This window comes from Lethenteron reissneri, chromosome 27 (genome assembly GCF_015708825.2).
Source record: "Lethenteron reissneri isolate LAM-NWPU_2019-01 chromosome 27, ASM1570882v1, whole genome shotgun sequence".
Classification (NCBI taxonomy): Eukaryota; Metazoa; Chordata; class Hyperoartia; order Petromyzontiformes; family Petromyzontidae; genus Lethenteron; species Lethenteron reissneri.
In genome coordinates this window covers 1,906,216-1,934,159 of record NC_083805.1, presented here as the reverse complement: position 1 = coordinate 1,934,159, position 27,944 = coordinate 1,906,216, and the positions used below count along the sequence as shown (strand labels likewise).

The 27,944-nt window shown below is 49.7% G+C and overlaps 1 protein-coding gene across 2 annotated transcripts; it reads left to right on the top strand.

Moving 5' to 3' along the window:
* The first annotated feature begins 16 nt into the window (after nucleotides 1-16).
* On the top strand, nucleotides 17-27,235 carry PRPF8 (pre-mRNA processing factor 8). 2 transcript variants are annotated; one of them, XM_061561045.1, is made up of 43 exons: nucleotides 17-131; nucleotides 750-856; nucleotides 1,627-1,795; nucleotides 2,343-2,507; nucleotides 2,944-3,162; nucleotides 3,612-3,824; nucleotides 4,292-4,417; nucleotides 5,058-5,163; nucleotides 5,280-5,470; nucleotides 6,177-6,296; nucleotides 7,389-7,578; nucleotides 7,761-7,880; nucleotides 8,330-8,464; nucleotides 9,017-9,146; nucleotides 9,326-9,522; nucleotides 10,188-10,394; nucleotides 10,899-11,062; nucleotides 11,515-11,641; nucleotides 11,808-12,000; nucleotides 12,531-12,718; nucleotides 13,492-13,730; nucleotides 14,186-14,332; nucleotides 14,846-15,056; nucleotides 15,414-15,530; nucleotides 15,662-15,909; nucleotides 16,445-16,624; nucleotides 17,091-17,226; nucleotides 17,465-17,634; nucleotides 17,780-17,909; nucleotides 18,039-18,185; nucleotides 18,555-18,715; nucleotides 19,165-19,356; nucleotides 19,822-20,059; nucleotides 20,428-20,556; nucleotides 20,919-21,107; nucleotides 21,880-21,978; nucleotides 22,639-22,832; nucleotides 23,662-23,901; nucleotides 24,045-24,186; nucleotides 24,597-24,737; nucleotides 25,219-25,358; nucleotides 25,972-26,174; nucleotides 26,633-27,235. In XM_061561045.1, exons 2-43 carry the CDS (start codon nucleotides 763-765, stop codon nucleotides 26,785-26,787), a joined length of 7,002 nt encoding a protein of 2,333 aa, XP_061417029.1. In that variant the 5' UTR covers nucleotides 17-131; nucleotides 750-762; the 3' UTR covers nucleotides 26,788-27,235. The 2 variants fall into 2 exon arrangements, with proteins under 2 accessions (XP_061417029.1, XP_061417028.1); XM_061561044.1 differs by having other exon boundaries at nucleotides 23-172.
* Nucleotides 27,236-27,944: the final 709 nt, after the last annotated feature.

Here is a 27,944-nt window from a genome sequence, read left to right as displayed (position 1 = left end):
CGCTCCTCCCCCCCGCCCCCTCCCCCCGCTCGCCATCTTGTATCGCGGTGCCCCACGATGTTGGGCTACTCTACTCGAGTTTGAGCCTCCGTGGCGTCGGAGAGAAGGGAAAGTCCGCCTCTCAACCCCCGGTGAGCGTCTCTGCGAAGCGGCGGCTCCTGCAGGGCTCCCGGTGCGTCCACTCGCCACCAGCAGCGGCTCGGACGCACCCGTCCCGGGGTTGCAAGTGGCCAGGCCTCGGGCCCTCATGGCCCTGGCCCGGGCACGTCGCCCGAGACGTCGGGCCTCGCCCGCTCCGTCTTCATCGGAGCTGCGTGGCAAAGCCGCGGCTTCAAAAGAGACTTAGCGAATGCGTCTGCGGGAGTCGTCCACATTCTTCGTTTGGTTTGGGCATCGTTTAATACGCGCCGATTACGCAGGCGAAGCGGAGTTTTATTTTTATTTTTTGTTCAATTGGCGTTTGTGAAGTTGCGCCTGGCCTCCTCCCGCGCGATTCCTCTCGACACGCAGAGCTGATCAATGTGCATGGCTCGAAACGTCGCCTATTACAGTATATAACGTGTTTTATACATTGGAAGCAGCGTTATTGACCATTGTTTTTTGTCATTTGCGCTCGTGCACGACTGCTAAAGTCGTGTTAATCGCACGGTATTTAATTTAGCGAGGAGAACGCCAGTTTCTCTATGTGATGTTCTGTTGTTCAGTTTACAAATGTATTGTTGACGTGTTGTTTTATGTTTCTGTGCTAGAGCGGAGGTGACCATGGCGGGTTTCGGTTTCGCCGGAGTGCGAGGCCAAATCCCTGGGCCAGGCAACGCCACAGAGTTCATGAGCGAAGAGCAGCTGCAGGAGAAGGGTGAGCCACTGGTTCTCCATTTACAGCCCCGAACCACTGGTGGAAATTCCACGTTCCTATGGCGGGGAGCGGGTGGGAGGGCGAGTCTCTAATATGGGACAATCACTGTTGACTAAGCAAACTAGTTATTAATGTATAGACCCCCATGGGGGGAGGGGGATTATGTGCTGAGTAACCCCCCCCCCAAACAGGATTTGAATTTGCAACCTTGCGATCGAGAGCCGGCTCAGTCTGCCGCTGATTTGATGTAGTTGTAGTTTCAGTCTGAGTTAAAGCAGCAGCAGCAGCAGCAGCCTCCGCCACAGTAATCGTAGTAGCGGCAACAGCAGTAGAAGCTGTAAGCACGGCAGGCTGCAGCAGTAGCAGCAGAAAGTAGTAGGAGTAGAAGTTTCCGCAGCAGCAGCGCTTGCAACAACAGTTTTGGATGCAACATTTTATAACTGCCCCAATGCAACAAAAAAACGGGTTTCGGGGTTAGGGTTAGCTCCAACGCTGAACTATCTGGTATGATGATCCTGAACACTTTATTAAAACTGAGCTAGGTTAGGGTTCTCCTTAACTTGGACATCGGTGCAGTTGGGTTGTGTCATCCAAAAACACGTTTGTCTCGTTTGGTTAAAAAATGTAAGGAGGCCTCTGCTTTAGACATGTATAATAAACCATACTCAGCCCCTTGAGCATGTTTGTTTCCCTTGAGCAGTGGGTGCAACGACATTGCAGTGTTTTAAACACCCTGCACGTGTCTTTTTCTCCCCCTCGCTTTGTATCAGCCCGAAAATGGCAGCAGCTGCAGACGAAGCGCTACTCGGAGAAGCGAAAGTTCGGCTTCGTTGACATGCAGAAGGAGGACATGCCTCCGGAGCACGTGCGGAAGATCATCCGTGATCACGGCGACATGACCAACCGCAAGTTCCGCCACGACAAGCGCGTGTACCTTGGGTGAGTCCCGAGTGATGACTGGCAAGGCATTGTTGGCCTGCGACGTACACTCAAGGTTGGCCTTATCATGGGACCTTTATAATTTTATAAGTCAAAAGCGCAGTCATCCAATGAATGGAGTCCTGTATAAGCAGATGAATGCCCATTGAGATAAAAACGTATCTCTACCAAGATGTTATTAAATAACAAACTACTAAAGAGTAAGGGAAAAATATGAACTGAATTTACAAGTTAATTTAAGCACGAATTGAGAAACACAAAATTCTAGCAGACACATAACAATCCACTTCTGCATGAAGACCTCCTGATATTTTCAGTCAAGGAGGTTTGAACACTTGATTTTGATCGCTGAGGGTTGATAAAAGGTGGGGATCCCAGACCGGTTGAAATATCACTTGGCACCGATGTTGGCCGTGGCAGGGAATTGTCAAAGGTTTGTCAATTTGTGGAGGGAAATTTTTTTTTATGGAGATTGGTTAACGTGGTTGGATGTAAGGGTTGGGATTTTGGAAACCCTACAGTGGTGTGGTGGCGTGTCCTGTTGCAGCGCCCTCAAGTACATGCCGCACGCGGTGCTGAAGCTGCTGGAGAACATGCCCATGCCGTGGGAGCAGCTACGTGACGTGTCGGTGCTCTACCACATCACGGGCGCCATCTCCTTCATCAACGAAATCCCCTGGATCATCGAGCCCGTCTACATCTCACAGTGGGGGTAAGTGAACACACGCCTGCTGATGACCACTGCTCTGAGCACGGCTGAATGAGTCGGCCTCGTGTCGTTAGCAGGACTGCCAAAAATCGTGTTAATTGGGCACATGACGAGTCATTGAAATTGATGTGCTCATGATGTATGCATTGAATCGTGCATCAAACAGAATCGATCTCGTTATGATAATTATAGGCAAGTTTTAACTTTAGCGTAAAGCGTTCACGTACCATGCATTACCTTTACCTGATAAATATGAACGCCAAAAATCTGAATCATCCGCACTTCAAGTTCCTTTTCCAGAATGGCCAGCAGCGGGCCCCATAATCTCTAGCGACAGCATATCCACACCGTTCAGACATTCTAATTTGCTCGCAGTCGGTTCGGATCGTGGTCTTTTGAACTGCACGTGCGCTGACGTGTTTGCGTGCTCACCGTGCAGCACGATGTGGATCATGATGCGGCGTGAGAAGCGCGATCGACGGCACTTCAAGCGCATGCGCTTCCCGCCGTTCGACGACGAGGAGCCGCCGCTGGACTACGCTGACAACGTGATGGACGTGGAGCCGCTGGAGGCCGTGCAGATGGAGCTGGACATGGAGGAGGACTCTGCCGTGAGGGAATGGTTCTACGACCATCAGCCACTAAGGGACAGCCGCAAGTATGTCCCGCCGTGCGAGAATGGCACATTAACAGATGACAAAACACTCAGCCATTATTTTGTAGGTGCGTAGCTAGGCTGTGTCCCATACTATATCGCACAAGTTGTAAGCCCCGTTTGGAAAAATGGAGACTTTAAAACTAATGGTAAGCATGTGTTAACGTCGCACTAGTAGAGACACTGATTTCACTTGCATATCGTCATGCAGGGATGTCACAAGAAGCCTCTTACACAGTGCATGAGCACGATTTTAAAGGATAAGGAGGCTTCAAACTGCTAAGGAAAGCACAAACACTGCGCTTGATTACAAGATCAGGGCTGTTTTTTTCGTTCCATAGTTTCCTTTGACTGCTCATAGTTGTAGCTGATGTGGAGAAACGTTTGTGTTGTGAATACTTACGTGGCTAAACACTTTCTGTGGTGCTGTGTGTCGTCGTCGTCCCCATCAGGTTTGTGAATGGCACCACGTACCGGCGGTGGCAGTTCACACTCCCCATCATGTCGACGCTGTACCGGCTCGCCAACCAGCTTCTCACCGATCTGGTGGACGGAAACTATTTCTACCTGTTCGACTTGAAGGCATTCTTCACCTCCAAGGCCCTGAACCTGGCCATCCCTGGAGGGCCCAAGTTTGAGCCACTTGTGCGTGACGTCAACCTGCAGTGAGTTGCGGGCTCCTTATTAAACTAGTGTTATGGCAATTAATATGACTTCAAGTTGATTTAAAAATAAAGTTGGATTTTTTTGTAAACATCCATGTTAACGTGGAGTGAATGAGGAAAGGTCTGGGTGAAGGGTTAACACATAGCAGAAAAAGATGTCTCAACAAATTAAGAGTCGTTTCCTGATAAAATGAGCATGGAGCAGTTTTTATCTCGTGTTTATAGCTCTGAGCCAGTGGTGTAAATGCCACGTACCTATGATGGGAGCCAATCTGACCACTGGACCGCCACTGTTGGCCTCACACAAAGTTGTACTCTTCATCCCAAATAGAATTTGAATTCTTAACCACCTGCTCGCAGGCCACATGGTGTGGTGAAACCGTGGCGAAGGTTGCGTCCGTGTCGTTTGATCTGTACGGTTGATGTAAGCTCCGACAATTTTTTCTGATCCCCATTTTTTGTAACAGGGACGAGGATTGGAACGAGTTTAATGACATCAACAAGATCATAATCCGGCAACAGGTCCGCACCGAGTACAAGATCGCGTTCCCCTACCTCTACAACAACCTGCCGCACCACGTGCACCTCACCTGGTACGCTCGGAGATGGAGGCTGCAAACAACTATCTTGTGCCAGTGTCTCATAATTATATGCACGTTCAATTATGTATGAGGTGTGCAATGATGTACGAGTTGTAAATTATTCATCTCTCTCGCGATATATGCATGGGAGAGTAGTTTTTTTTTGTATGTATGTGGGGTTTTCTAAACCCCGTAGGATCTAGAATATATTATTTTACCATAAGAATTTTTTTTTTTTTCGAACAGTAACCCTGAGTTATCACAATTGAATCACGGTTGGCTGTGTACTGTACGAAAGACGTTGAACATACATATTTGGACAAATTGCCACATGCCTTTGTGTGCATAATACTTTTGATACATTATAGTGAATCAACACAAAATAAATATGGACGAACACTCTGAGCGTCTGTGCTTTGAAAATGGTGGACAGCATATGGAAACGGTGATATATGTTATAAGTTATATTAAAGAGGGGTGTTTCACATTTGCCTTCTAAAGGTATTGTAGAAATCGCAAAGCTAAAACTTTAGTAATACTTGGAAGGTGGCCAGGTGTGTGTTTCTGGCTGATGGAAAATTTTTGATAACAGATTGCAGCCCTGCAATGCTTTTAGATTGTGCCTGCAGCTCTGTATTCCATTTCCGTTCAGGTACCACACACCTAATGTGGTGTTCATCAAGACGGAAGACCCGGACTTGCCCGCCTTCTACTTTGATCCTCTGATCAACCCGATCTCGCACAGGCATGCTACCAAGGTACCCTGACCGTTCTTCACTCTGTCTCGCGTTCCGCCAGCAGCCCTATTGGTTGACCATCACCAACGTTTACCCCCGGTGGCAATCACACAACCGTTGTCTTGTCCCGGCCGCAGAACCTAGACCCCGTGCTGGACGACGAAGAGGACTTTGAGTTGCCGGATTATGTGGAGCCGCTGCTGAAGGAGACGCCGCTGTACTCTGACAACACGGCCAACGGCATTGCGCTGCTGTGGGCCCCGCGCCCCTTCAACCTGCGCTCGGGGCGTATGCGCCGCGCCGTGGATGTCCCTCTCGTCAAAACTTGGCACGTTCCCAACCCCCACGTATTGCTTCGTGTCGTTCCTGCTCGTTATAGCGCGTCGTCCTACGGTACTGTTTGCGTGCAGAGTAATCGTTAAGAATAGTCTACACGGCGATTTGAAATAGATTTTTACAGCCGCATTACAAATATGGAATTGTGTGCGCGTGTGTGTAAAAATATTTTTTTATTTGTACGTGTTTGTAATTGGTTAACAAACACTATAGTCTAAGAATAGTTTTTTACGCATTTTTCTGGCAACAAAACTGAAACCTTTTTGCAAGGAATCATGTTTGCATTAACCACAATACTTGTGGTCAGAATGCAAACTAAAAACATGCTCTGATAATATATGCGTTGTCCTATGCATTGTTTCAAGGACAATGCATATATTATCAGAGTATGTGGATTGGGTAAATAAGTATGTGCCTAAAGGTTGTGCCGACGTGACTTCTGCTTGGCAAGATTGCATTTTGATTTTCCTTTGGTGGATGGAAAACCAAAGTATGCTAATAATACGCGTTTTGCACGTACCTTTTTATCTCTGCGTGGGTTTTGCCGTGGCCGTTCATGATGACCAATGTCTAAGTGCTATTCGAATGCACACCATGTGACAAATATGAAATGCCTGAACGATGGCCACGTCGTATTGTGTAGAAGGCCAGTTCGCTGATACGTCGCCGTTAACCATTTCACGTCTGGTGGCCCGCAGGTACCGAGAGCACTGCCCCGCTGGGCAGCCCGTGAAGGTGAGGGTTTCCTACCAGAAGCTTCTCAAGTACTACGTGCTCAACGCACTCAAGCACAAGCCACCCAAAGCTCAGAAGAAGAGGTAAGCAAGTGCGCAATCTGCAAAGTCTAGGGAGTTATTAATTAGTTTTTTGCCGCCACATTCAGAGTAGCAGGTTGTTGTGCTTTTTTTTTCTCAACATGGGACTTCATAGTGAAAAAGCAACATGCCAAGGTGCCGAGATAAGAGATTGTTTACTCGCTGTTTACGTGATCTGCTTTGAGATGGGGATTATTGACAAAGAAAACAAGTGGTCTGTAAAGAAACGTGGAGAAGTGCGTGCTTAGAATTACTGATAGAGATAAAGGGGAACACGTGGATCGTAGAACATGCACAAGATAGAGACATTGTTGAGATATGTGGACTTGGGCAGGATACGTCGCTCGAAGAGAGATTATGGCTTTTGGCCGAGACTAATAACAGTGGCAGCCAAAGGTTGGAACATGTCTGAAAGTATGTCCACCACGGTGATGGGCGGCGATGAAGCCTGCTTGTTTGCAGGTGCTGGATCAGGGGTCGGCAACTAAAATAACAAGAGCCATTTTTTTCGAATTCGGTACAAAACTCAATATTTCAAGAGCCGCAATGCACTGGGAATACATGCATAACGTCACGAAGCAGTCCGTACAGAGCCGCAGGTTGCCAACCCCTGGGCTAGATGGATTGTTACATTGCCAGACCGTGACAAGAAGGCGACGGCTTGAAAGGGAGGCCGTCACCTAGTGATGGATTGATCTTGACCGACGTCGATTCAGGGTATCAGCGGGTTTTTTTAAATCCTTTATATTAAGTTCGCTTGCGTGTTTGCTTGCTTACGACCGTGCAAACCTTTCGGTCGTTTTTTAACCCACTTCCCGTGATCCAATCGAGCTGACATTTTGGACACAGACTCGTTGTGCGAGACAATTAATGTTCGTGAAAATTTTTTTCCAAAATGTTACACTGTTTAGGGAAAACAAATTAAATATTTAATTACCAATTGTTTAATACTGCAGACAATCATCTGACCCATAGGTGGCAGCCATCTCAAGCCAGAGGACGAGAGGACTCTAGCCGCCACGCATATAAAGGATTTAGAGTGAAAAACTTTGTTTTTACGGGTTATACTTATTTTTACTCGCCTTGCTGTTTCAGGTACCTCTTCCGCTCGTTCAAGGCGACCAAGTTTTTCCAGTCGACCAAGCTGGACTGGGTGGAGGTGGGTCTGCAGGTGTGCAGGCAGGGCTACAACATGCTCAACCTGCTCATCCACCGCAAGAATCTCAATTACCTGCATCTGGACTACAACTTCAACCTCAAGCCCGTCAAGACGCTCACCACCAAGGTGCGCACCGGGTTCCCTAATCGTCCCACTTCATTATTGCATTCTTCGTTCAGAAAAAAATTACATCCCAAGTAGCTGTTTGTTTAAACGATTGCACTCGTGTGTTAAGCTTTCACAATCTGCTCGCGGTCAAGTTTTGGCGTTGGTGATTTTGCCTCATGCTCCTGTTGTGTGTTTTACAGGAGAGAAAGAAGTCTCGTTTTGGCAATGCGTTCCATCTGTGCCGTGAGGTCCTGCGTCTCACCAAGCTGATCGTGGACAGCCACGTGCAGTACCGCCTCGGCAACGTGGACGCCTTCCAGGTTCGTTCCTCCTCGCCTAGAGACGCCGCTCCTTACCATTTTGAGTGCGCGTGCAAGTAAGCCGTGTGCATGCCCGTGTGCAGCCTGGTTTGTCAATCTACTGCAACAACGTGTGGGCCGTGAGAGTTATTTGACATTACTTCACGCTGATGGGTGCGGATTGGTGACTGGGGGCAGTACAGAACAACAGTGGATGCTGTTGCACTGCCATTTACTCTCCACAATGCCTCCTGCACCCTATTTATGTCTACGGTTGTCACCTGTTCAAACACTATCCAGGCTCCAGCCTGCTCATCTTCCGAGGACTCGCAGAATCTGGCATGCTTCAGGTGATAAGGGCATAGGCCCACGTATGCCAAAACGTGCCAAATGAACTTTTTCCAACGTGTACTATAAAGAGACGATTGCGTTCCTGTTTAACCCAGAGCCACCACTCCCTTCTCACTCAGCTGGCGGACGGCCTGCAGTACATCTTCGCCCACGTGGGCCAGCTGACCGGCATGTACCGCTACAAGTACAAGCTGATGCGGCAGATCCGCATGTGCAAGGACCTCAAGCACCTCATCTACTACCGCTTCAACACGGTGAGCGCGGGGATGCCTTGTGTGTCCACATGGGCAGGGGATGAGCCGCCCTCTGTGAATGGTGTCAATCTACTGCTGGATGAGTGATGTCCTTCCCCCCCGCACCTCCGTTTAGCACGGTTGGCTTCGTACGGAGTGAAAGAAGTTCTACATACAATGGTGGCAATTCATTGTATGTATGGATGTGGCCTTCTGCAAGGCACCAGTGGTGCATTGGTTTTTGTTTCCCTTGGAATTATTTATAAATATGACATTAAAATATCAATAACTATATAGTCTGGACAAAACAATAACCAGTCCTGAGCCGTCACTGAATATTTTCTAGGTAGCTGTTAGACTGGAGTAGATGGCATGTGACTAGTAACTACAGCCATAGCCGGACGGACCCGGCTGAAATTAATTGTGCCTTGCACGTAATCGTACATTTTCTTTGATATATCAATGGAAACCAATATCCGTTGTGAACTTTGCCTTGCATATTTGTGATAGGTGGTATCCGTAATGGTGTGTGTGTGTATATCCCTGCATGTGTCTCTGTGTATGTGTGTTCAGGGTCCAGTGGGAAAGGGCCCTGGGTGCGGCTTCTGGGCACCAGGGTGGCGCGTGTGGTTGTTCTTCATGCGCGGCATCACCCCGCTGCTGGAGAGGTGGCTGGGAAACCTGCTCGCCCGACAGTTTGAGGGTAAATATCCTAAAAGTGTCGTCTGTTCGTTCTGCAAAACCAATTATCGCATATATTCCACCATCGGCGCAAAATGTTCAACGCCATCTCGTATGGAATAGTCGTGATTACTACTTTTGTACTTGCACTAGCCGGGCGTTAAATTTGCTCGCCGCTTGTTCTCTGCCGGTTGCTCGCAGGGCGACACTCCAAGGGCGTTGCCAAGACGGTGACGAAACAGCGCGTGGAGTCGCACTTCGACCTGGAGCTGCGTGCCGCGGTCATGCACGACATCCTGGACATGATGCCTGAGGGCATCAAACAGAACAAGGCGCGCACCATCCTGCAGCACCTGGGCGAGGCCTGGCGCTGCTGGAAGGCCAACATCCCGTGGAAGGTAACACTTGCCGTGCGGTATGTGCCGCGCTGTGAGAACGGGCACCGTCTGCTTCTTGTCTTTCTTCGACCGCTCGATCGCCACGTGATTACGTTCAATCGGCCTCTTCATTCCACCTTGCCGCTTGCTATAAGATGCTCCCGAGACCGATGACCGTTTGTTGGGCGACTGCACATATGTCAGGGTTTGGCACACATGAAAATGCAATGCGAGCATACCAAATTGACTATCGTCACACAGCAGTCTTTAGTCTGATCCAAGACAACTTTCCTGGCTGCGGTCTATGTACCGTGAAGGGTACTGTAATGATGTATTGATTCTTCTATGAAAATCGATTGTTAGACTCAGGATATACAGGATATATATATATACATTGAATCGTGTGTGAGAATCAATTTGAAATGTATGCAAATTAACTCCCAAGCAGTAGGCTGATGGAATAAACAAAGCTACAAATGAGGGATAGAAAAAAAAACATAATTTGAAGGAGATAATCAAAACAATCTATTCTTTTAATCGGGACTCCAAATTGTAACGATTCCTGCAATCACTGTAGCGGGAGGCATGGAATTATTGCATGCCATCCCGTCTCTCGTTCCTCTAGTAGCCAAATAACTTTATCACCCTGTCCCTAATATCTGACCCATCTTTCCTGCCGCCTCCAGGTGCCTGGCCTGCCAGCGCCCATCGAGAGCATGATCCTGCGCTACGTGAAGGCCAAGGCGGACTGGTGGACCAACGCGGCGCACTACAACCGCGAGCGCATCCGTCGCGGCGCCACCGTCGACAAGACCGTCTGCAAGAAGAACCTGGGCCGTCTCACTCGCCTCTACCTCAAGGCCGAGCAGGAGCGTCAGCACAACTACCTCAAGGTGCCTAAAGGGGGATTGGCTTTGGCTACTGTGCCTACATGTGTATGTATGTACAGCCCTTTGGCAATCCTTTTTTGCAGTCTCCTTCAATGCAAGGCCCGTGGGCCAATGGCGTTCCCTAGATGGCCTTTAAGGCAGCCCCTGATTTCAGTTCAGTTTCATTTATTTGGTATAGCCTTGTGAGCCATTCGGCTCTTTAATAGGGTGCAACCGCAACAAACAAAAAGCATTAACAAGAAAACATCTTAAAGTGACTATGCGCGAAGTCTTCCAGAAAAAGCGCCGTACACCAACACTGATGTGCGGCCCCCGACAATAGACAAATCTGAAAACGACACAGTATGACTTTGTCAGAGGCATTAGCTACAGTAGTTGTATACAGAAACAGTTAAATATAGAATATTGGTTGTTAGAGCGTGATGTTGTCAACATGAACGAAACGCTGCCCCTGGAGATCGCTAACTTGCACCGCTAACTCTGCTCGCACTTCGTGTGCGTGGTTAGGATGGACCGTACATCACGGCGGAGGAGGCAGTGGCCATCTATACCACGACGGTGCACTGGCTGGAGAGCCGGCGCTTTTCGCCCATCCCCTTCCCTCCGCTGTCGTACAAGCACGACACCAAGTTGCTCATCCTGGCGCTGGAGCGGCTCAAGGAGGCCTACAGGTAATGTCAGCTGTCCAGCGGTGCGCACGGTGGAGACGTAAATTCCGCCCGGGGCGCTTAGGAACTTCGGAAGACTTAAAACTGGGGGGCTCCACGTTGGCAATACGTTGACCACCTCGCCTGGTATACAGGAGGTTGCGGGCTCGATCCCAACACTGTCGCCTGCGTGTTCTCCCCGTGGTCTCATGGAATTTTCTCTGGATCCTCCGGCTTTTCCCTCCACATTTAGAAACAAGGGTATAGAGTATTTGGCTGATAATTTCCACGTGATAAGACAACTTCGTTGAACGTTCATTTGTGGCCAGGTCACTTCCGAACAATCTGTATAGTTCAGTGGGCCTTACCTGGTAAGAAAAATAGTTTTAGTTTAATGTTTTTATATTGAAAGTGGGCATAGAGTAATTTCTGGATGTTTTTGTTGTCGTTGCATTCCTCCCACTACCCCTGCTCAGCGTGAAGTCGCGTCTGAACCAGTCTCAGCGCGAGGAGTTGGGTCTGATCGAGCAGGCTTACGACAACCCTCACGAGGCTCTGTCTCGCATCAAGCGTCACCTGCTCACACAGCGAGCCTTCAAGGAGGTGAGAATGTGAATTGTTTACGTCGTCTTGGCCGCTCGCCCGTCCTCCCTCGTAACTTTGTACTCGCACCTCCTGCAGGTACCTGCGCTTGTCTCCTCTCTACCAGTTCTCTTTGGAGACGTCGAGCAGTTTGTGCAGCCTGCGCGTTTAATCTGTTGCGGCGCAGGTGGGCATCGAGTTCATGGACCTCTACTCCCACCTGGTACCCGTGTACGACGTGGAGCCGCTGGAGAAGATCACTGACGCCTACCTGGACCAGTACCTTTGGTACGAGGCCGACAAGCGCCGCCTCTTCCCACCCTGGATCAAGCCGTCCGACTCGGAGCCACCCCCTCTGCTCGTCTACAAGTGGTGCCAGGGTGAGTAGGGGGGGGGGGGGTCCTTGCCTCTGTACCTGGGTGACTTTTTTATAATTGTATTTGTGTAATTGTTTATGAATTGTCTTCACAACGTAATTGTAATTTTCATAATCCAAGGTGTGATAAATTGAGTTGGCTGGGTGGTACGTGTACATGTGCACCCCTACTTTTGTCAGTCCACTGCTGGATGAGGGCCGCCCCATGCGGCTTGGGTAATTAGCATTATTTCACCATACTTCACCGCGCTGGTCAACAGTTTAGGTTGGTGAAGGAATGGGCGTGGAGGAGGGTGTGCCCAGAACCGGTTCAGATATAATTCGCCACTGAAGGTAGCCCTGGCTGGGAACATAACTTGGGCTATCGGATTAAAAGTACATGATGCTAACCGCTGCGAAACCGTTCAGCCCACGATTATACTACAATCAGGGTTAAGGACAAAGCAATCGGCCTGGTAGTTAACTTGCATAGCATTATAAAAAAAATTCCTTGCGAGCGTAAAAACTTTCACTCGTTGCTGTCGCCCTTCGCAGGCATCAACAACCTGCAGGATGTGTGGGACACGGCAGAAGGAGAGTGCAACGTGATGCTGGAGTCTCGCTTCGAGAAGATGTACGAGAAGATCGACCTGACGCTGCTCAACAGGCTGCTGCGCCTTATCGTGGACCACAACATCGCCGATTACATGACGGCCAAGAACAACGTCGTCATCAACTACAAGGTGCCCTCGCTTTGGTCATCATGAGTGACCCAGGTCGCACTTGAAATACGAGACTCTCCTAATCTCTAGAATTCTCTCCTGGCTAATCGAAATAAACGTGAAACCTGAACCAGCCATGACGGGCCAACCTTCTTCATTCACCCACTAAGAGCTGACTGTCGGTACTTTCGGGGATTGTAGCGGTGTGCGCATGAATGTCTATTGACGTCCCTTTGTGACTTGACTTCCTGCTGTTAACGCAGCTTTCTGGCTGCACAAATAAATTTGTCAACTCTACATTTGTCATTGGGTTTCCAATTAATAAATAGGAGAAATGCACTGGTGCCTTTGTGAATCCATGCCAGGTTCTGGAAGGGAGTGGAGGCAGGATCGCTATGATGTCGCTCACCATTGTTAGCTGTGGCCAGGAATCTTTAAACTCGGGTCGTCATCCCGCACATCCGATTAGCACGGTTGGCTACATACGGTGCGAAATATGTTCTATATACATAGTGCAGTGGGCTATTATAATTACTGTGCAACTGCTCCAGTCTCGGAGAAATGACACTATTTGAATTTATTCAAAAAATATTCTAGTTGGGCTATTATAAATATACAAACAAGAAACAAGACAGGGAAATAGGAGATCAGACACCTTTGCAAAAATAATAAAAAAAATTTAGTTAAATCCTGACTCCAAATTGTGTGCTGAAATCGCTGGCAGAGGTTAAACTGTTACATGCCGGGTTGTGTTAATCCGTGGTTCTTTCTTTTCCGACTTTTATTCCCACCAGGACATGAACCACACGAACTCGTACGGCATCATCCGCGGGCTCCAGTTCGCCTCCTTCGTGGTGCAGTACTACGGGCTGGTGCTGGACCTGCTGGTGCTGGGCCTGCACCGCGCCAGCGAGATGACGGGGCCGCCACAGATGCCCAACGACTTCCTGTCGTTCCAGGACGTGGTCACCGAGTGCGCCCACCCCATCCGCCTCTTCTGCCGATACATCGAGAAGATCCACATATTCTTCCGGTCAGTGCGAGACGTGCGAGCCACGCGCATCTCGCTCGCCTCTTACCCGTGCTGCGTTATAGGATTCAGCGCGAGAGGGTTCTGAAATTAGAGATATATTTTTTATCTATGTGCCATTCATTATCCATTCCACACCTCCGATGAGCAGGGTTGGCTACGTACTGTGCGAAAGAAGTTCGGCATGAATCAGAATATTTATACTGGAGGCATCCGATGGGCTATGAAGCCCTTTTTCACAGATGTCCAGTAGGGGGGTGCCTAAGAACGTTACAACAACAAACAATATAAAAACACGATATCAATACAAATGGAGTGCAACTGTGGTATGGCTAAAGTAGCAAGGAAGCACTGCAAAATCTAGTCTACAGGATGACTTTGTTTTGTGCTTTGCGAGTTTCTTTGGAGCGTGCGGTGACGATGCGTGCGCGTGTGCTTTTGCCATCGACTCGCTGCAGGTTCACAGCGGAAGAGGCGCGCGACCTGATCCAGCGCTACCTCACGGAGCACCCCGACCCCAACAACGAGAACATCGTCGGCTACAACAACAAGAAGTGCTGGCCACGCGACGCCAGGATGCGTCTCATGAAGCACGACGTCAACCTGTGAGTGTCTGGCCATCTCGGCGCGTGCGATTTTGAGCGCGGTGCATTGGACCAGGGGACCAGGTTTTTGGTGGCAGGGCTGTTCAGAATGGGTCAAGCCCATGTCCCCCCAACCCTTGGGTTTGTCTTCTTCCAGTTCTTTGGTGACAAAAGTTTTGCTTCACTCATTAAAGTGGTATAAAATAAAATGTACGTACAGCAGGAATGGAGAAATGTGTAAGGCTTAATTCAAATATAAAACATAACCGTTGGCAGTGATTCACCTGCACCGATATAAAATACTTGCCACTCTTCGATTACCACTACCTTGGAACAGAATAATCTGTAATATACAATATTAAATTCAGACCTTTTCGTTCCTAATTGTAAGAAATTCTTCATGACAATTGCCGTAAGTTTATTTTAGTGATGACATTTGTCTCCAATGGTTTTTGTGCCCCAGTTCACTCCGTCGCGCTTTGCTGTATTTCTCTACGCCGCTGAGTTTCCCTCCCTCCCTCTGCACCGCGTCAGGGGCCGGGCTGTGTTCTGGGACATCAAGAACCGTCTGCCACGCTCCGTCACCACGGTGCTGTGGGAGAACAGCTTCGTGTCGGTGTACAGCAAGGACAACCCCAACCTGCTGTTCAACATGTGCGGCTTCGAGTGCCGCATCCTGCCCAAGTGCCGCACCTCCTACGAGGAGTTTACGCACCGCGACGGCGTCTGGAACCTGCAGAATGAGGTTCCCCGCCTCCCCCCCCCCCCCCATGTGATCCACACGTCCCACTGGGTTATGACGTCGCATATACAACACGACAAATTAACCGCCCTCCGCCCAGTGCGGTGTTTGTGCTCTGTATGCGAGTGGCGTTTTCTACAGATGTTAATATATTTGACCAATCCACAGATCCGTCTAAACCTCAGTCCCCGGCGATCTGAATAACCTCTCCTTCTGTGACGTATCGTGTTGTTACCCATTCCTTTTTTTGGATTGTCGCAAGTGGTGTGATGAGTCATTGCCTTCCGCGACGAGTCACTCGCACCCTTCGGTAAACTAACCACATGTCTGCTGCGCGCGTTGCGTGTGTGCTGTGCACAGATCACAAAGGAACGCACGGCACAATGCTTCCTGCGCGTCGACGACGAGTCGATGCAACGGTTCCACAACCGCGTACGCCAGATCCTCATGGCTTCGGGCTCCACCACCTTCACCAAGGTGCCTGACAGCAACCATTGAGTTTCGCGTGCCGCTCTTCTGCCGAGCCCCACTTTTCTCACTTCCTCTTGTTAGCGGAACTTGCGTCAACCTGAGCGCATGTTTCAATCGGACGTTTTTCTCTCTCTCAGATCGTGAACAAGTGGAACACAGCCCTGATCGGGCTGATGACATACTTCCGCGAGGCGGTGGTCAACACGCAGGAGCTGCTCGACCTGCTAGTCAAGTGCGAGAACAAGATCCAGACGCGCATCAAGATCGGCCTCAACTCCAAGATGCCTAGTCGCTTCCCGCCTGTCGTCTTCTACACGCCCAAGGAGCTGGGAGGCCTGGGCATGCTCTCCATGGGTCACGTGCTCATCCCGCAGTCTGATTTGAGGTGCGTAACGTTGGAACGCCCTGGGTTTTGCCGTGGTTCGCGTGGGGCGTGGGACGTGGGTCGGTGTAGCGCTTGGACGTGGCAGAATTGGTTGCTCTGCGTGGGGGGATGTGGGGTAGTGTTTTATGTTTCTTTTTGTTAGTGGATTGGATGATGTTAGGGGCTGTTTGGTACAGCCTGAAAACGTACAAATTAGACGGTAGGGATGAACACAGACAATACAGATGGTACAAACAAAACTAAACATGCATTCATAAATTGAACCATGAACCCCTTAATTGTGACACTTCATTAAATTGCACAGTGGCAAGGGTGAATTGTTACTTGCCTAGCACCGAATGGTTACAAGCCCTGCTTCAGCTTCGGCTCAAACGAAGAGCTTTTGTTGGCCAGCACTCAAAAACAGGTGTGGAGCAGATCTCTTGGTTCGTGTGTGTGTGTATCGGGAGATAGAACGACCGTGGATCGTGTGACTCTGTAGAATTGTGCGGCGATCACGTAACGACGTGCTGGCGGCGTTCTTTGTCCGTGGCAGGTGGTCGAAGCAGACGGACGTGGGCATCACCCATTTCCGCTCGGGCATGAGTCACGAGGAGGACCAACTGATCCCCAACTTGTACCGCTACATCCAGCCGTGGGAAAGCGAGTTCATCGACTCGCAGCGCGTGTGGGCCGAGTACGCCCTCAAGCGACAGGAGGCCATGGCGCAGAACAGGTGCGTTGTTTGTGTCAGTGGAGCGGTAGTGGAGCAGTTAGCGCATTGCGCTACAAACACGGCGACCCGAGATCGATTCCCGCTCACGGCCACTACCAGTGACCATTATTTTAACTGGTCCTGGGCCTATGCTAGGTCGACTCGGCCTCAAATAAGTACCTGGTGCAGTGTGTAAACATCATCACTAGGGAGACAAAGGCGACCGGGCTTTATACAGGCCACCCACCCCCTTGTGTGCCATTCAGGTCTTCATAGGTGCTCACTAACAGCACTTGCCCCTACAGTCTGTTCAGGCTATACGGGGGATCATTGTCTTTATTTTTGTCGGTGGGTAGAGTTGCGTGTATTTTGACCGCATCGTAGATTTAGCTGTATACTTGCGAGTTTGCGCGAGTGCGTTTTAATATACCCAGAAATGTTCATGCGAGGGATGTCGTGGTGGCGATGGTGGTGTTCCCATGCACAGGCGTCTGACGCTGGAAGATCTGGAGGACTCGTGGGACCGCGGCATCCCGCGCATCAACACACTCTTCCAGAAGGACCGGCACACGCTCGCCTATGACAAGGGCTGGAGGGTGCGCACAGACTTCAAGCAGTACCAGGTAATGATCGTGTGCAGCGCCTGCGGATGCCCGTTGATTGCTAGTTATGGAACTCGATGGTTCTGTCGACGAGTGTAAGAATGTATTTTGAGTCTGAACCGGTGAACACCTTCTGTATGGGATGCAAAGTGTTGGTTCGTATGCAAAGTTATTTTGCTCTGTTTTTTATTATTCGTGTTGAGTGATCTAACCGTACGCTGTTCCACCACTCTGCTCCGCCCGGTGATGGCTAATTCAGGTGCTGAAGCAGAACCCCTTCTGGTGGACGCACCAGCGGCACGACGGCAAGCTGTGGAACCTCAACAACTACCGCACGGACATGATCCAAGCCTTGGGCGGTGTGGAGGGCATCCTGGAGCACACGCTCTTCAAGGGGACATACTTCCCCACCTGGGAGGGTCTCTTCTGGTAAACGCTCGCATTGCCTCTGCGCATCCCGCCGCAGCTACACCACACACCTGTGCTGCTGTGCTTTTATTCTTTGTGTGTGCGCGTGTGCACCGTTGCGCTCGCCAAGTCGGTGTTAACTTGAGTCGTTTTCGCTGCCGTCCAGGGAGAAGGCGAGCGGCTTTGAGGAGTCGATGAAGTACAAGAAGCTGACCAACGCCCAGCGCTCTGGTCTCAACCAGATCCCCAACCGACGCTTCACTCTCTGGTGGTCACCCACCATCAACCGAGCCAACGTACGTCCATCGGCAGCCAGTGCACGTTTCGCGTGAGGTTGGATCGTCGCCGTTTGGTGGGATTTGGTTTTGGCGGTAACTTGATCGCACTGCTGGTGTGTGCCCTCCATCCCGTCCCGCGCCCCCCAGGTGTACGTGGGCTTCCAGGTGCAGCTTGACCTGACCGGCATCTTCATGCACGGCAAGATTCCCACCCTCAAGATCTCGCTCATCCAGATTTTCCGTGCCCATTTGTGGCAGAAGATCCACGAGAGCGTGGTGATGGACCTCTGTCAGGTAACGTGACAACGCGCGTGTTGCAGATGCGTCGTGTTTGCAACGTTTGTCCGCGTGTCTTGTGACCCTTTTTGAGAACTGTCGTGGCTTTTGTGCTTGGATTTTTACGTGAGCGGCGCCTACACAAATTATACATTCGCATACATGAAATCTGACCAGTTGAAACCCCAATGAGTAACCCTTTTGCTAAATATAGCTCTACATTACGTGTTGTAGCACATGCCCCCCAGGCCACATTCCACGTGCACGCAGTATTGTGTTAAAGAGTTAGATATCCGCTTTTAGTTATTTTCTTTCCGACAACACGGCACCGTCGGCCTCGCGGCTAGTTCATCGCCGTGCCATGCGTGCGTGCTCCGGTGGAAACAGGTGTTCGACCAGGAGCTGGATGCGCTGGAGATAGAGACGGTGCAGAAGGAGACGATCCACCCGCGCAAGTCCTACAAGATGAACTCGTCGTGCGCCGACATCCTGCTGTTCGCCGCCTACAAGTGGAACGTGTCCCGGCCCTCGCTGCTCGCCGACTCCAAGTGAGGACTGCCGCGCTTCTCAACGATAACGAGAAACACGCTCATCATAGCCGTCGAATTATAGAACAGACATGACTTGTTCTGGCATAAATACGGCAGGTGTTAAGATGCTCAAACACCAGTTAGTAGACACCTATTACAAGTCGTGAAGTCTGTATCAACCACTTTTGGTTAAACATGCAAACAAATATGCTTTGATGTATGCACTGTCCTGGAGACTGATTAGCCTACACCAGAGATGGCTTTCTTTTTGGCAGCCTTGAGTCTGGCACTGGTGAGACAAAGCCATCGATACCATTGCTGCTGGGCCTTGCTGAATAATGGGTAAAAATGTTACAATCTATGCGTGAGACTCATTTGAAGAGTTATCAGAAGCCACTGAGATGATGCTGTTGTGACTTTGTCCGTGCCCACCTTGAATAAAAACCCTCTTTGTGTGTACCTCGCAGGGACGTGATGGACAGCTCGACCACGCAGAAGTACTGGCTGGACATCCAGCTGCGCTGGGGCGACTACGACTCTCACGACATTGAGCGCTACGCACGCGCCAAGTTCCTGGACTACACCACGGACAACATGAGTATCTACCCGTCCCCCACCGGCCTGCTCATTGCCATCGACCTGGCCTACAACCTGCACAGGTGTGTGGCCGACGCGGCTCGCGCTGGATGCTCCAAACGTCCCCAGTTGAAAAAACCTGCACCCGTCTCCCAACTTCCCACCGATATGTGAGCAGCTCGTGTGCCGGTATGTGTGTCAAGTTGTTCTGCTCTTTGGGAATTGCCCAAGAGAAAACTAGCCGAATTGATCAGGAGGTTACCAAAACCTGGCAATAAAGAAACCGGCCAAGGCGACGATGTAATTACACGGCCCTCTGCGACGTAATGTACACGCGACTTCACCTTGCGACGTCACGTGCCGTGCACGCACCTCTCGTCCCTGACTGCATGGTGAGTGCCGACGATGTCTCGCGAGTAACTCGCACGTTCGGGGGCAGCGTTACGGGCGTGACTTGTTCCTGCTCGTGTTTTTACGTTTACGTTGTGTGCTGTCGTTACAAAGATCCGCTGCTGCCTGTTCCCCCCCCCCCCCACTCAATTCCGCAGTGGCTACGGCAACTGGTTCCCGGGCAGCAAGCCGCTCATCCAGCAGGCGATGGCCAAGATCATGAAGGCGAACCCGGCCCTGTACGTGCTGCGCGAGCGCATCCGCAAGGGCCTGCAGCTGTACTCGTCCGAGCCCACTGAGCCGTACCTCTCCTCGCAGAACTACGGGGAGCTCTTCTCCAACCAGATCATCTGGTTCGTGGATGACACCAACGTCTACAGAGTCACCATCCACAAGGTAATCGATCGCTCATAACAAATTTTTTTGTAAAAGGGGGGAAAGTTTTGTGTCTAGGTGTAGGTGCCGTGCGGGATAGATGGGTGACAGTAGTGAAACCAGATATCACTTTCAAGAAAAACCTGGATGAGAGGCCTAGAGTTCATATTCGCATCTCCATTTAGCATGGTTGGCTACATATGGTGCGAAAAAAGTTCAACATACTGATGTTCATTTTATCTTTTGAGATGCTAGCTTCGATGCTCCATCGCAATCGGTTAATGCTGGCAGGGCAGCGTTATGATCCATTCGCACTAAATGACGCTGCTTCACTTTGTATTCTGCGTGTATTGCTGTTGTATTGACGGCTCACACTTGAACCCCCACAGACATTCGAGGGTAATTTGACCACGAAGCCCATCAACGGAGCCATCTTCATCTTCAATCCGAGAACCGGACAGCTCTTCCTCAAGATCATCCACACGTCTGTGTGGGCCGGACAGAAGCGTCTCGGTCAGGTGAGTGAATCGCATCTAAACATCTCGCAATGTCCATCATGCCCACACTACCTTTTTATAGCCAAAAATTCCAGCGTTCAGATTGCTACCATGCTCATCCAAACCTTTGTAAACACCCGACCTCACCATGGGAAAGTGCTTCCCGCCACCCCACCCACCCCCCCTCCCCCTAATGTGTGGACCATAGGTCACGTTGAAAGTGATCTCGGAGGTAGCTCCCTGATATCCACTTCTGTAGGCTGTCCTCTACCATGAAGGGTTGCTCTGCTCCTCCTGGAGAGATCCGAAAAAATTTGTGGCAGAAATTTTTTCTCAAATAAAACCTAACCATCATTCCCGGTCACTCGTCACTCCCCATGCAGCTGGCCAAGTGGAAGACGGCCGAGGAGGTGGCTGCGTTGATTCGTTCACTGCCCGTGGAGGAGCAGCCGAAGCAGATCATCGTGACGCGCAAGGGCATGCTGGACCCGCTCGAGGTGCATCTCCTCGACTTCCCCAACATCGTCATCAAGGGCTCCGAGCTGCAGCTGCCCTTCCAGGCCTGCCTCAAGGTAGGGCCTCCTGCGCTGGAGTTGCGCTTCGCCATCACGAGCAGTACATTGGCACCCCCGATCGGCGCGGTTGGCTTCCGTACGATGCCAAAGACGTTCAACGTACATGCGTACTTTAGCGTTGCTATTGCAACGCTCACATATTGCGATAAGTTTGATCTCATTATGTTTAGCAAATAAAAAAGCCTATCCCGCTTGCGACCAGAATAAAAATGCATTGAAATAAATGTGTGTAGGATGCAACAGATAAGACGTATTGATGCTATACACGTGAACAATTAGATCCAATTGCAGGCGGCTATAATGAAGTGAGTATTTAATTTCTTAAGTGAAAACGTAATTTCTTCTTTGAAAACTTGCTCCGTGTGTGCAAATGAAAAGAGAGCAAACGGTATTTTTATTCTCGTTCTCCCGCTTTTGAATTTAAGTGCAGTGGTTTAGAACGTGGGGAGACCTCAAGGGCCTGTCCTTGTGTTTACCATGAGGTGGCGCCTTCTGTGGCAGTGAGCAAATGTTTGTTCGCCTTAAGTGGCGATATCGCCAAGCTGTCTGAAAAGCACTATATTTACTCTAACACGGGCATGAAACATTTAAGATATTACTGCAGCAGGTACTTTTAAGAGGCTAATGAATGTGTGTGTGTGCGTATAGCACATAGAACAATCAGTGCATGAATTATTAATGTGTGTGTGTCAGTGGCAGCATCGGTAAAACGCCACTGTATGCGTGCCACGCCATTCTGAGCTGCGCTGTCAAACTCCTTGCTCTGTAGGTGGAGAAGTTTGGTGACCTCATCCTGAAGGCCACCGAGCCTCAGATGGTTCTGTTCAACCTCTACGACGACTGGCTGAAGACCATCTCGTCGTACACGGTGCGTGTCCTTCGCTACAGCGGCCACGTTCGCACGTCAGCGAATTGACAGAAACGCACAAATACGGAAATTTGCCGTTTTGTTGGTGGTGGAGACACGGAAACGTTTTTTTGGCGAGGAAAGTCTACATTGGTCAAGATGCCTGTCTTGTCCTTAAGGTGGCCGGCTGCCTTTCAGAGCCCTCTGCTGACACCATTGAGACTCTGGGTTCGAATCCCTGCAGCTTTTTGTGATTTAAACCAGGTCCTCAAGTGAGGGAGTTGATGGTCTTGGCCCTTTCACTAATAACTACATAAATAACCATCTCGCTATATTTGTTTCGGTACTTAATTTTACCAAATTGCAGCTCTGAGAATTAAAAATACGTGACTCCTCATCCAACAAACATAGGTCACTTTAAGGTATCTCAGAGTTAGCTCCGTGGTATCCGCTTCATCGGGCTGTTCTCTATCACGTATTGTTGGACTCTTGAGAGATCCGAATGGAATACCGTGTCTCGTGACATGGCACTGATAGTAGAGTCCAGATCGAATTGGGGGCAGTTATTTTTTCATAAGATGTGAATCTGTCCCCAGGAGCACGCGGGTATCTGACCGTGCCATCGACGTTCTGTGGTTGCCGGCTAACTAAGGGTGCGCGTGGTCCCCTTGTCGTGCGCAGGCGTTCTCCCGTCTCATCCTGATCCTGCGCGCGCTGCACGTCAACAACGACCGCACCAAGGTGATCCTGAAGCCGGACAAGACTACGGTCACCGAGCCGCACCACATCTGGCCCACGCTCACCGACGAGGAGTGGATCAAGGTGGAGGTGGCCCTCAAGGACCTCATCCTCGCCGACTACGGAAAAAAAAACAAGTGAGTCGGACGTGGGAGTTGTGGGAGGGTAGGGACTAGTAACTAACTATTTAACTTTTTTATTCTACCAGGTGAGGCGCATTGAATTATGTAGCTCCTCGTTTAGAAGCGACCTGGCTATCACAAATGATTGCTCAACGAAGCGGCTTAACATGTGGACATTTATAGCAGCCAAATACTCTAAACGCACGTTTCTAAATGTAGATGGGATAAACCGCAAGATCAGGGAGCGGCTGTCAAAACTGCACTGGGTTCTGCTGGTGTCTCGATTGTCTTGGCTTGGCCACATGTTCTTAGCTCTTTTATTTGGTGGGTTAAATTGAAAGATGACCACACATTTGGTTCTTTTGAGCTGGTGGTCTGGATAAAATATTTTGTGTGTTAAATCTATCTTGTGGTGTGCTGTAGAAATGGGTGGTTTTAGCATGATCCGGTGTGGATAGTAATTTTATTCTTCACTTCCAGTGCCAAACGTACCAATTGTTTTCTCATCTCTGCGACTTTTACCTACTTCTGCAAAAGTCACCATCACGGTGTTATAATGCATTTCATCCACATTTACTAGATGGGTAATATTCCTCGTACGTTTGGCCCAATCCAAACACTCTTGTCGCTAGTTAAAACATTTGGGCTTCAGAAGCGAGCCTAATCTCCCCCCCTCCTCTTAACACAGCATTTGGGGCTTATGTCTATGGAATGTCTGTACCCCCCCCACACCACGTTGCGGTTTGTGCTCTGTACTGGGCTCCTGACATATAAAATCATAAAAAATAATTGAGCTGCTGATCACACTCACGTTTTTACCCTCTCCGTTGTCGCCGCTGCGCAGCGTGAACGTGGCGTCGCTCACACAGTCTGAGATCCGTGACATCATCTTGGGCATGGAGATCTCGGCGCCTTCTCAGCAGCGGCAGCAGATCGCCGAGATCGAGAAGCAGACGAAGGAGCAGTCGCAGCTCACGGCCACGCAGACGCGCACCGTCAACAAGCACGGCGACGAGATCATCACGTCCACCACGAGCAACTACGAGACGCAGACCTTCGCCTCCAAGACCGAGTGGCGTGTCCGGTCAGTGGCTACGCGACGGAGCATGACGACCCAGACACGTCGGCTTCGTTTACTCGGACGCAAGTGCTGCCCTGCCCCCCCATCTTGCCTTAATCGGCATAACCGACTCGTGTTCGTTCTCCTGTCCTCGTTTGTTTCGGCAGCGCCATCTCCGCCACGAACTTGCACCTCCGCACGAACCACATCTACGTGTCGTCGGATGACATCAAGGAGACCGGCTTCACCTACATCCTGCCCAAGAACGTCCTCAAGAAGTTCATCTGCATCTCGGACCTGCGCGCCCAGGTGCAGCGAGTGGCACAGTCCCCTTTGTCTATCCATAACTTAACTTTACGAGTCTTTATATTGGCGTAGCTGGTAACGACTAGGCCTGTAACAATTCATCCATTCAGGTAAATTCTTCATCTTAGAAGAATATATTTACCGTGTATGCATTTTATGAGCTAATGATGCATCTTTAGGGAAATAAAAGCATCGAGGAGGAACTAACAGACGATGCGAGACAAACAAAAATTTGTTATTGAATTCAACTGACAGCCCACATTTGACAGTTCATCGCATTGCTCGCGTGATAAACCCATTACAAGCTCATTGCTTCGGTTGTCTAAAACTGGTCTTGAATCACGAGCAGGAATTTGTTGTCGCCCGTGGCGAGAGACTGACGTGGTCGTGTGTCCGTATGTACGTGTGTGCAGATCGCTGGATACCTGTACGGGACGAGCCCTCCCGACAATCCGCAGGTCAAGGAGATCCGCTGCATCGTCATGGTGCCGCAGTGGGGCACTCATCAGACCGTGCACCTGCCCAACCAGCTCCCACAGCACGAGTACCTCAAGGTGGGCATGTGGCGCCACGTGGTGGCACGTGGTGGTACGCAGTGTGACATACGGTTGCGCGGTGGTACCCAGCAATAGTTTGGGGCTCTGTAGTGGCGAGATGTTAACTGCCTCGCCTGGTATACAGGAGGTCGTAGGGTTCGATCCCGACCCTGACGCCTGCTATGTCTTTGGGGTTTACCTGTCTCTTTCCCGTGGTCGCGTGGATTTTTCTCCGGGTCCTCCGGTTTTTGTCTCCACATTTAGAAATGTGCGTTTAGAGTATTTGGCTGCTAAAGATTTCCACATGATAGGCCACTTCGTTGAGCTATCATTGGTGGCCAGGTCACTTCTGCAAAAGAGATATATAGCTCAGTGGGGGGACTTATAAAATAAAAAATAGTTTTAGTTTGTGTGAACAAGTTAGAATTCGGTGAAGTTTGCTGTATTGACCGCTCCCACCTTTGCCTTTTCTCCTCCATCTTGGTACACCACCCCGCAGGAGATGGAGCCTCTGGGCTGGATCCACACTCAGCCCAACGAGTCGCCACAGCTCTCACCGCAGGACATCACCACGCACGCCAAGATCATGGCCGACAATCCGTCGTGGGACGGCGAGAAGACCATCGTCATCACGTGCAGGTGCCGCCCCTTGTCTCATCTTGAATACCATCAACAATGTTGTGCCTATTGCAAAGGTTATTTTTTCTTGTAGATATCTAACAAGGCTTTGTCCCCAGACTGGTCAACTTGAGTTTAAAGTGTAGTTTGTGAGAAAAAAAATAGCCCTTTTCGGCACTGTGGCATTGTTTATGTATTGAAATGTACCAAAGTAATGTGGTGTTGACGATGCTACATTGCTGCAACACGTGTGCATGCAACAGTTCTCTGGTCAATCTATTGCTGGATAAAGCCCCTTCCTCACGACATGCGGGTCTTGGAGGCGATTTTACCATCCTTTCACCCTGCCGGTCAGTGCAGTTGGTGAAGGTGGAGGCACTTTCCCCTGCTGCCGACAATGTGCATCTATTGTTAAATGTAGATTGAAAACTCAATTTCTTTAGATTGGAAAGTAATAATTTTTTCGTCTTTTAGTTTGTTGGCCTTCTCCCGCATCTCCAATTAGCATGGTCAGCTACGTACGGTGCAAAATAAGTTAAACGTACGTACAAAGCAAAATAAGCACGGGTTTTTTGTTGTTGTACCGACGCTGATCCTTCTGCTCGCTCCGGTTTGCGACGTTGTGCGATGGCAGCTTCACGCCGGGCTCCTGCAGCCTCACTGCGTACAAGCTGACGCCCAGCGGCTACGAGTGGGGCCGCTCCAACACGGACAAGGGGAACAACCCAAAGGGATACCTCCCCTCGCACTACGAACGCGTGCAGATGCTGCTGTCCGACCGCTTTCTCGCATTCTTCATGGTACCGTCGCAGGGCTCCTGGAACTACAACTTCATGGGTGAGTGGCGTCGCGTCGATGCCGGCGGCGTGCCATCGTTGCCCGGGGGGGGGGGGGGGGAGCCCAACCGCATGAATAACACGACGCTCGGCTGTCTGCGCCGCGAGTTGGCTCGCCGTGTCAGAGGAGCCAGGCCTCTGGCAACTTGACTGCCCTTGCCCTTGGTGCCAGTGTTCTCATTGCATGATTCGATTGCCCTTATTTGAGTTCACGGTTTTATTTACCAGTTGATTATTGGTTTTTGCTGTGTTGATTCATGTCGAATTCATACCGGCTGCTTGCTTTGCATGACCCAGTCACAACACGTGTGAAATGGAACCGATGGATTCTTACACACACGCACACGTCGGTTTAATCTTGAGTTGCTACATCGTGGGTTGTGGGGTGGGGGTTGGAGTCTTGCTTTCGTCTATTTAATATCTCGTTTGGTTTTGACGGCGACTGCGTTTCCATTCCAGGCGTGCGTCACGATGCGAACATGAAGTACGACCTGCAGCTGGCGAACCCGCGCGAGTTCTACCACGAAGTGCACCGTCCCTCCCACTTCCTCAACTTCGCCTCCATCCAGGACGGAGAGACATTCAACGCCGACCGCGAGGACGCCTACGCCTAGTTGGGGGTTGTTGGTGGGCCCCTTCTTACCCCAGTTCGCCCAGCCACCTGAAGAGGCGACCGCTCCATGAATTGCTCGGCCAGGTTTTGGCGGTCCGTTTTACCGCATGGGTTGGCCCCGATGCCTGACGGGACGCCACGCGTGATCGTTAAAAATCAGGATGTACATAACCATCAAGTCCACACAGCAATGTGGTGTGGTGCTTTGCTTAGATTAGAGCGTTTTGTTATTTCGTTCCATGGTTTTTGTTCTCTTATCAGCCGTGGCTTTTCCAAGATAGTAGAGCGGAAGTGAATTAAACTCTGCTTTGGCTCGAGTGTAGTAGTGGTTTCATTTTTACCTAAGGTTGGCGTATCGACGTACGTTTTAAGATGTGAGTACTTGCTTATTAAAGCGCAACGTGTATTTTCTTCACACAATGACCAATAAAATTATGATAATGAATGTTTCAAGTCTGTTTAATAAAACGTTTAGCTCGTGCACTGAAGATCTGGAAAAATAGTTGGTGTTGATTGTCATCAAATTAAAATGAAATTTCACGTGATGCTTTTACACAAAAGTGAGTTCCCTCATTGCATTAGGGCTGAGCATGCTGTAAATGAAAGCAAAAGTGGGACACTTTGCTTGACATTACATGTAATATGTTCAGCAAAGATGGCCAGAAAAAATGCACTTTATTTTTCTATTAAAATTGAGTTCCCTCCTCGCATTAGGGCTTACTCTGCTGTAAATGAAAGAAAAAGTGGGAAATTTTACCGAGAATTTTTACACGAAAAATCGACATAACCTATGTCAATTTTGAGAAAAAATGGCCAGAAATTTTTTTTTTTTTAAATAAAAAGTGCGTTCCCTCATCACATTAGGGCTTTGGAAGCTATAAATGAAAGAAAGTGGGAAATTTAACCTATAATTTTTACACGAAAAATCGACATACTAGCCTATGTCGTTTTTGAGAAAGAAGGGTCAAACAAGTATAACCAGTAAAAACAAAGTTTTTCACTATAAATCCTTTATATGCGTGGTGGCTAGAGTCCTCTCGTCCTCTGGCTTGAGATGGCTGCCACCTATGGGTCAGATGTATGCATGCCACCATTAAGCAATTGGTAATTAAATATAATATTTTTGTCCTAATAAGTGTAAAATTTAGGAAAAAAAAT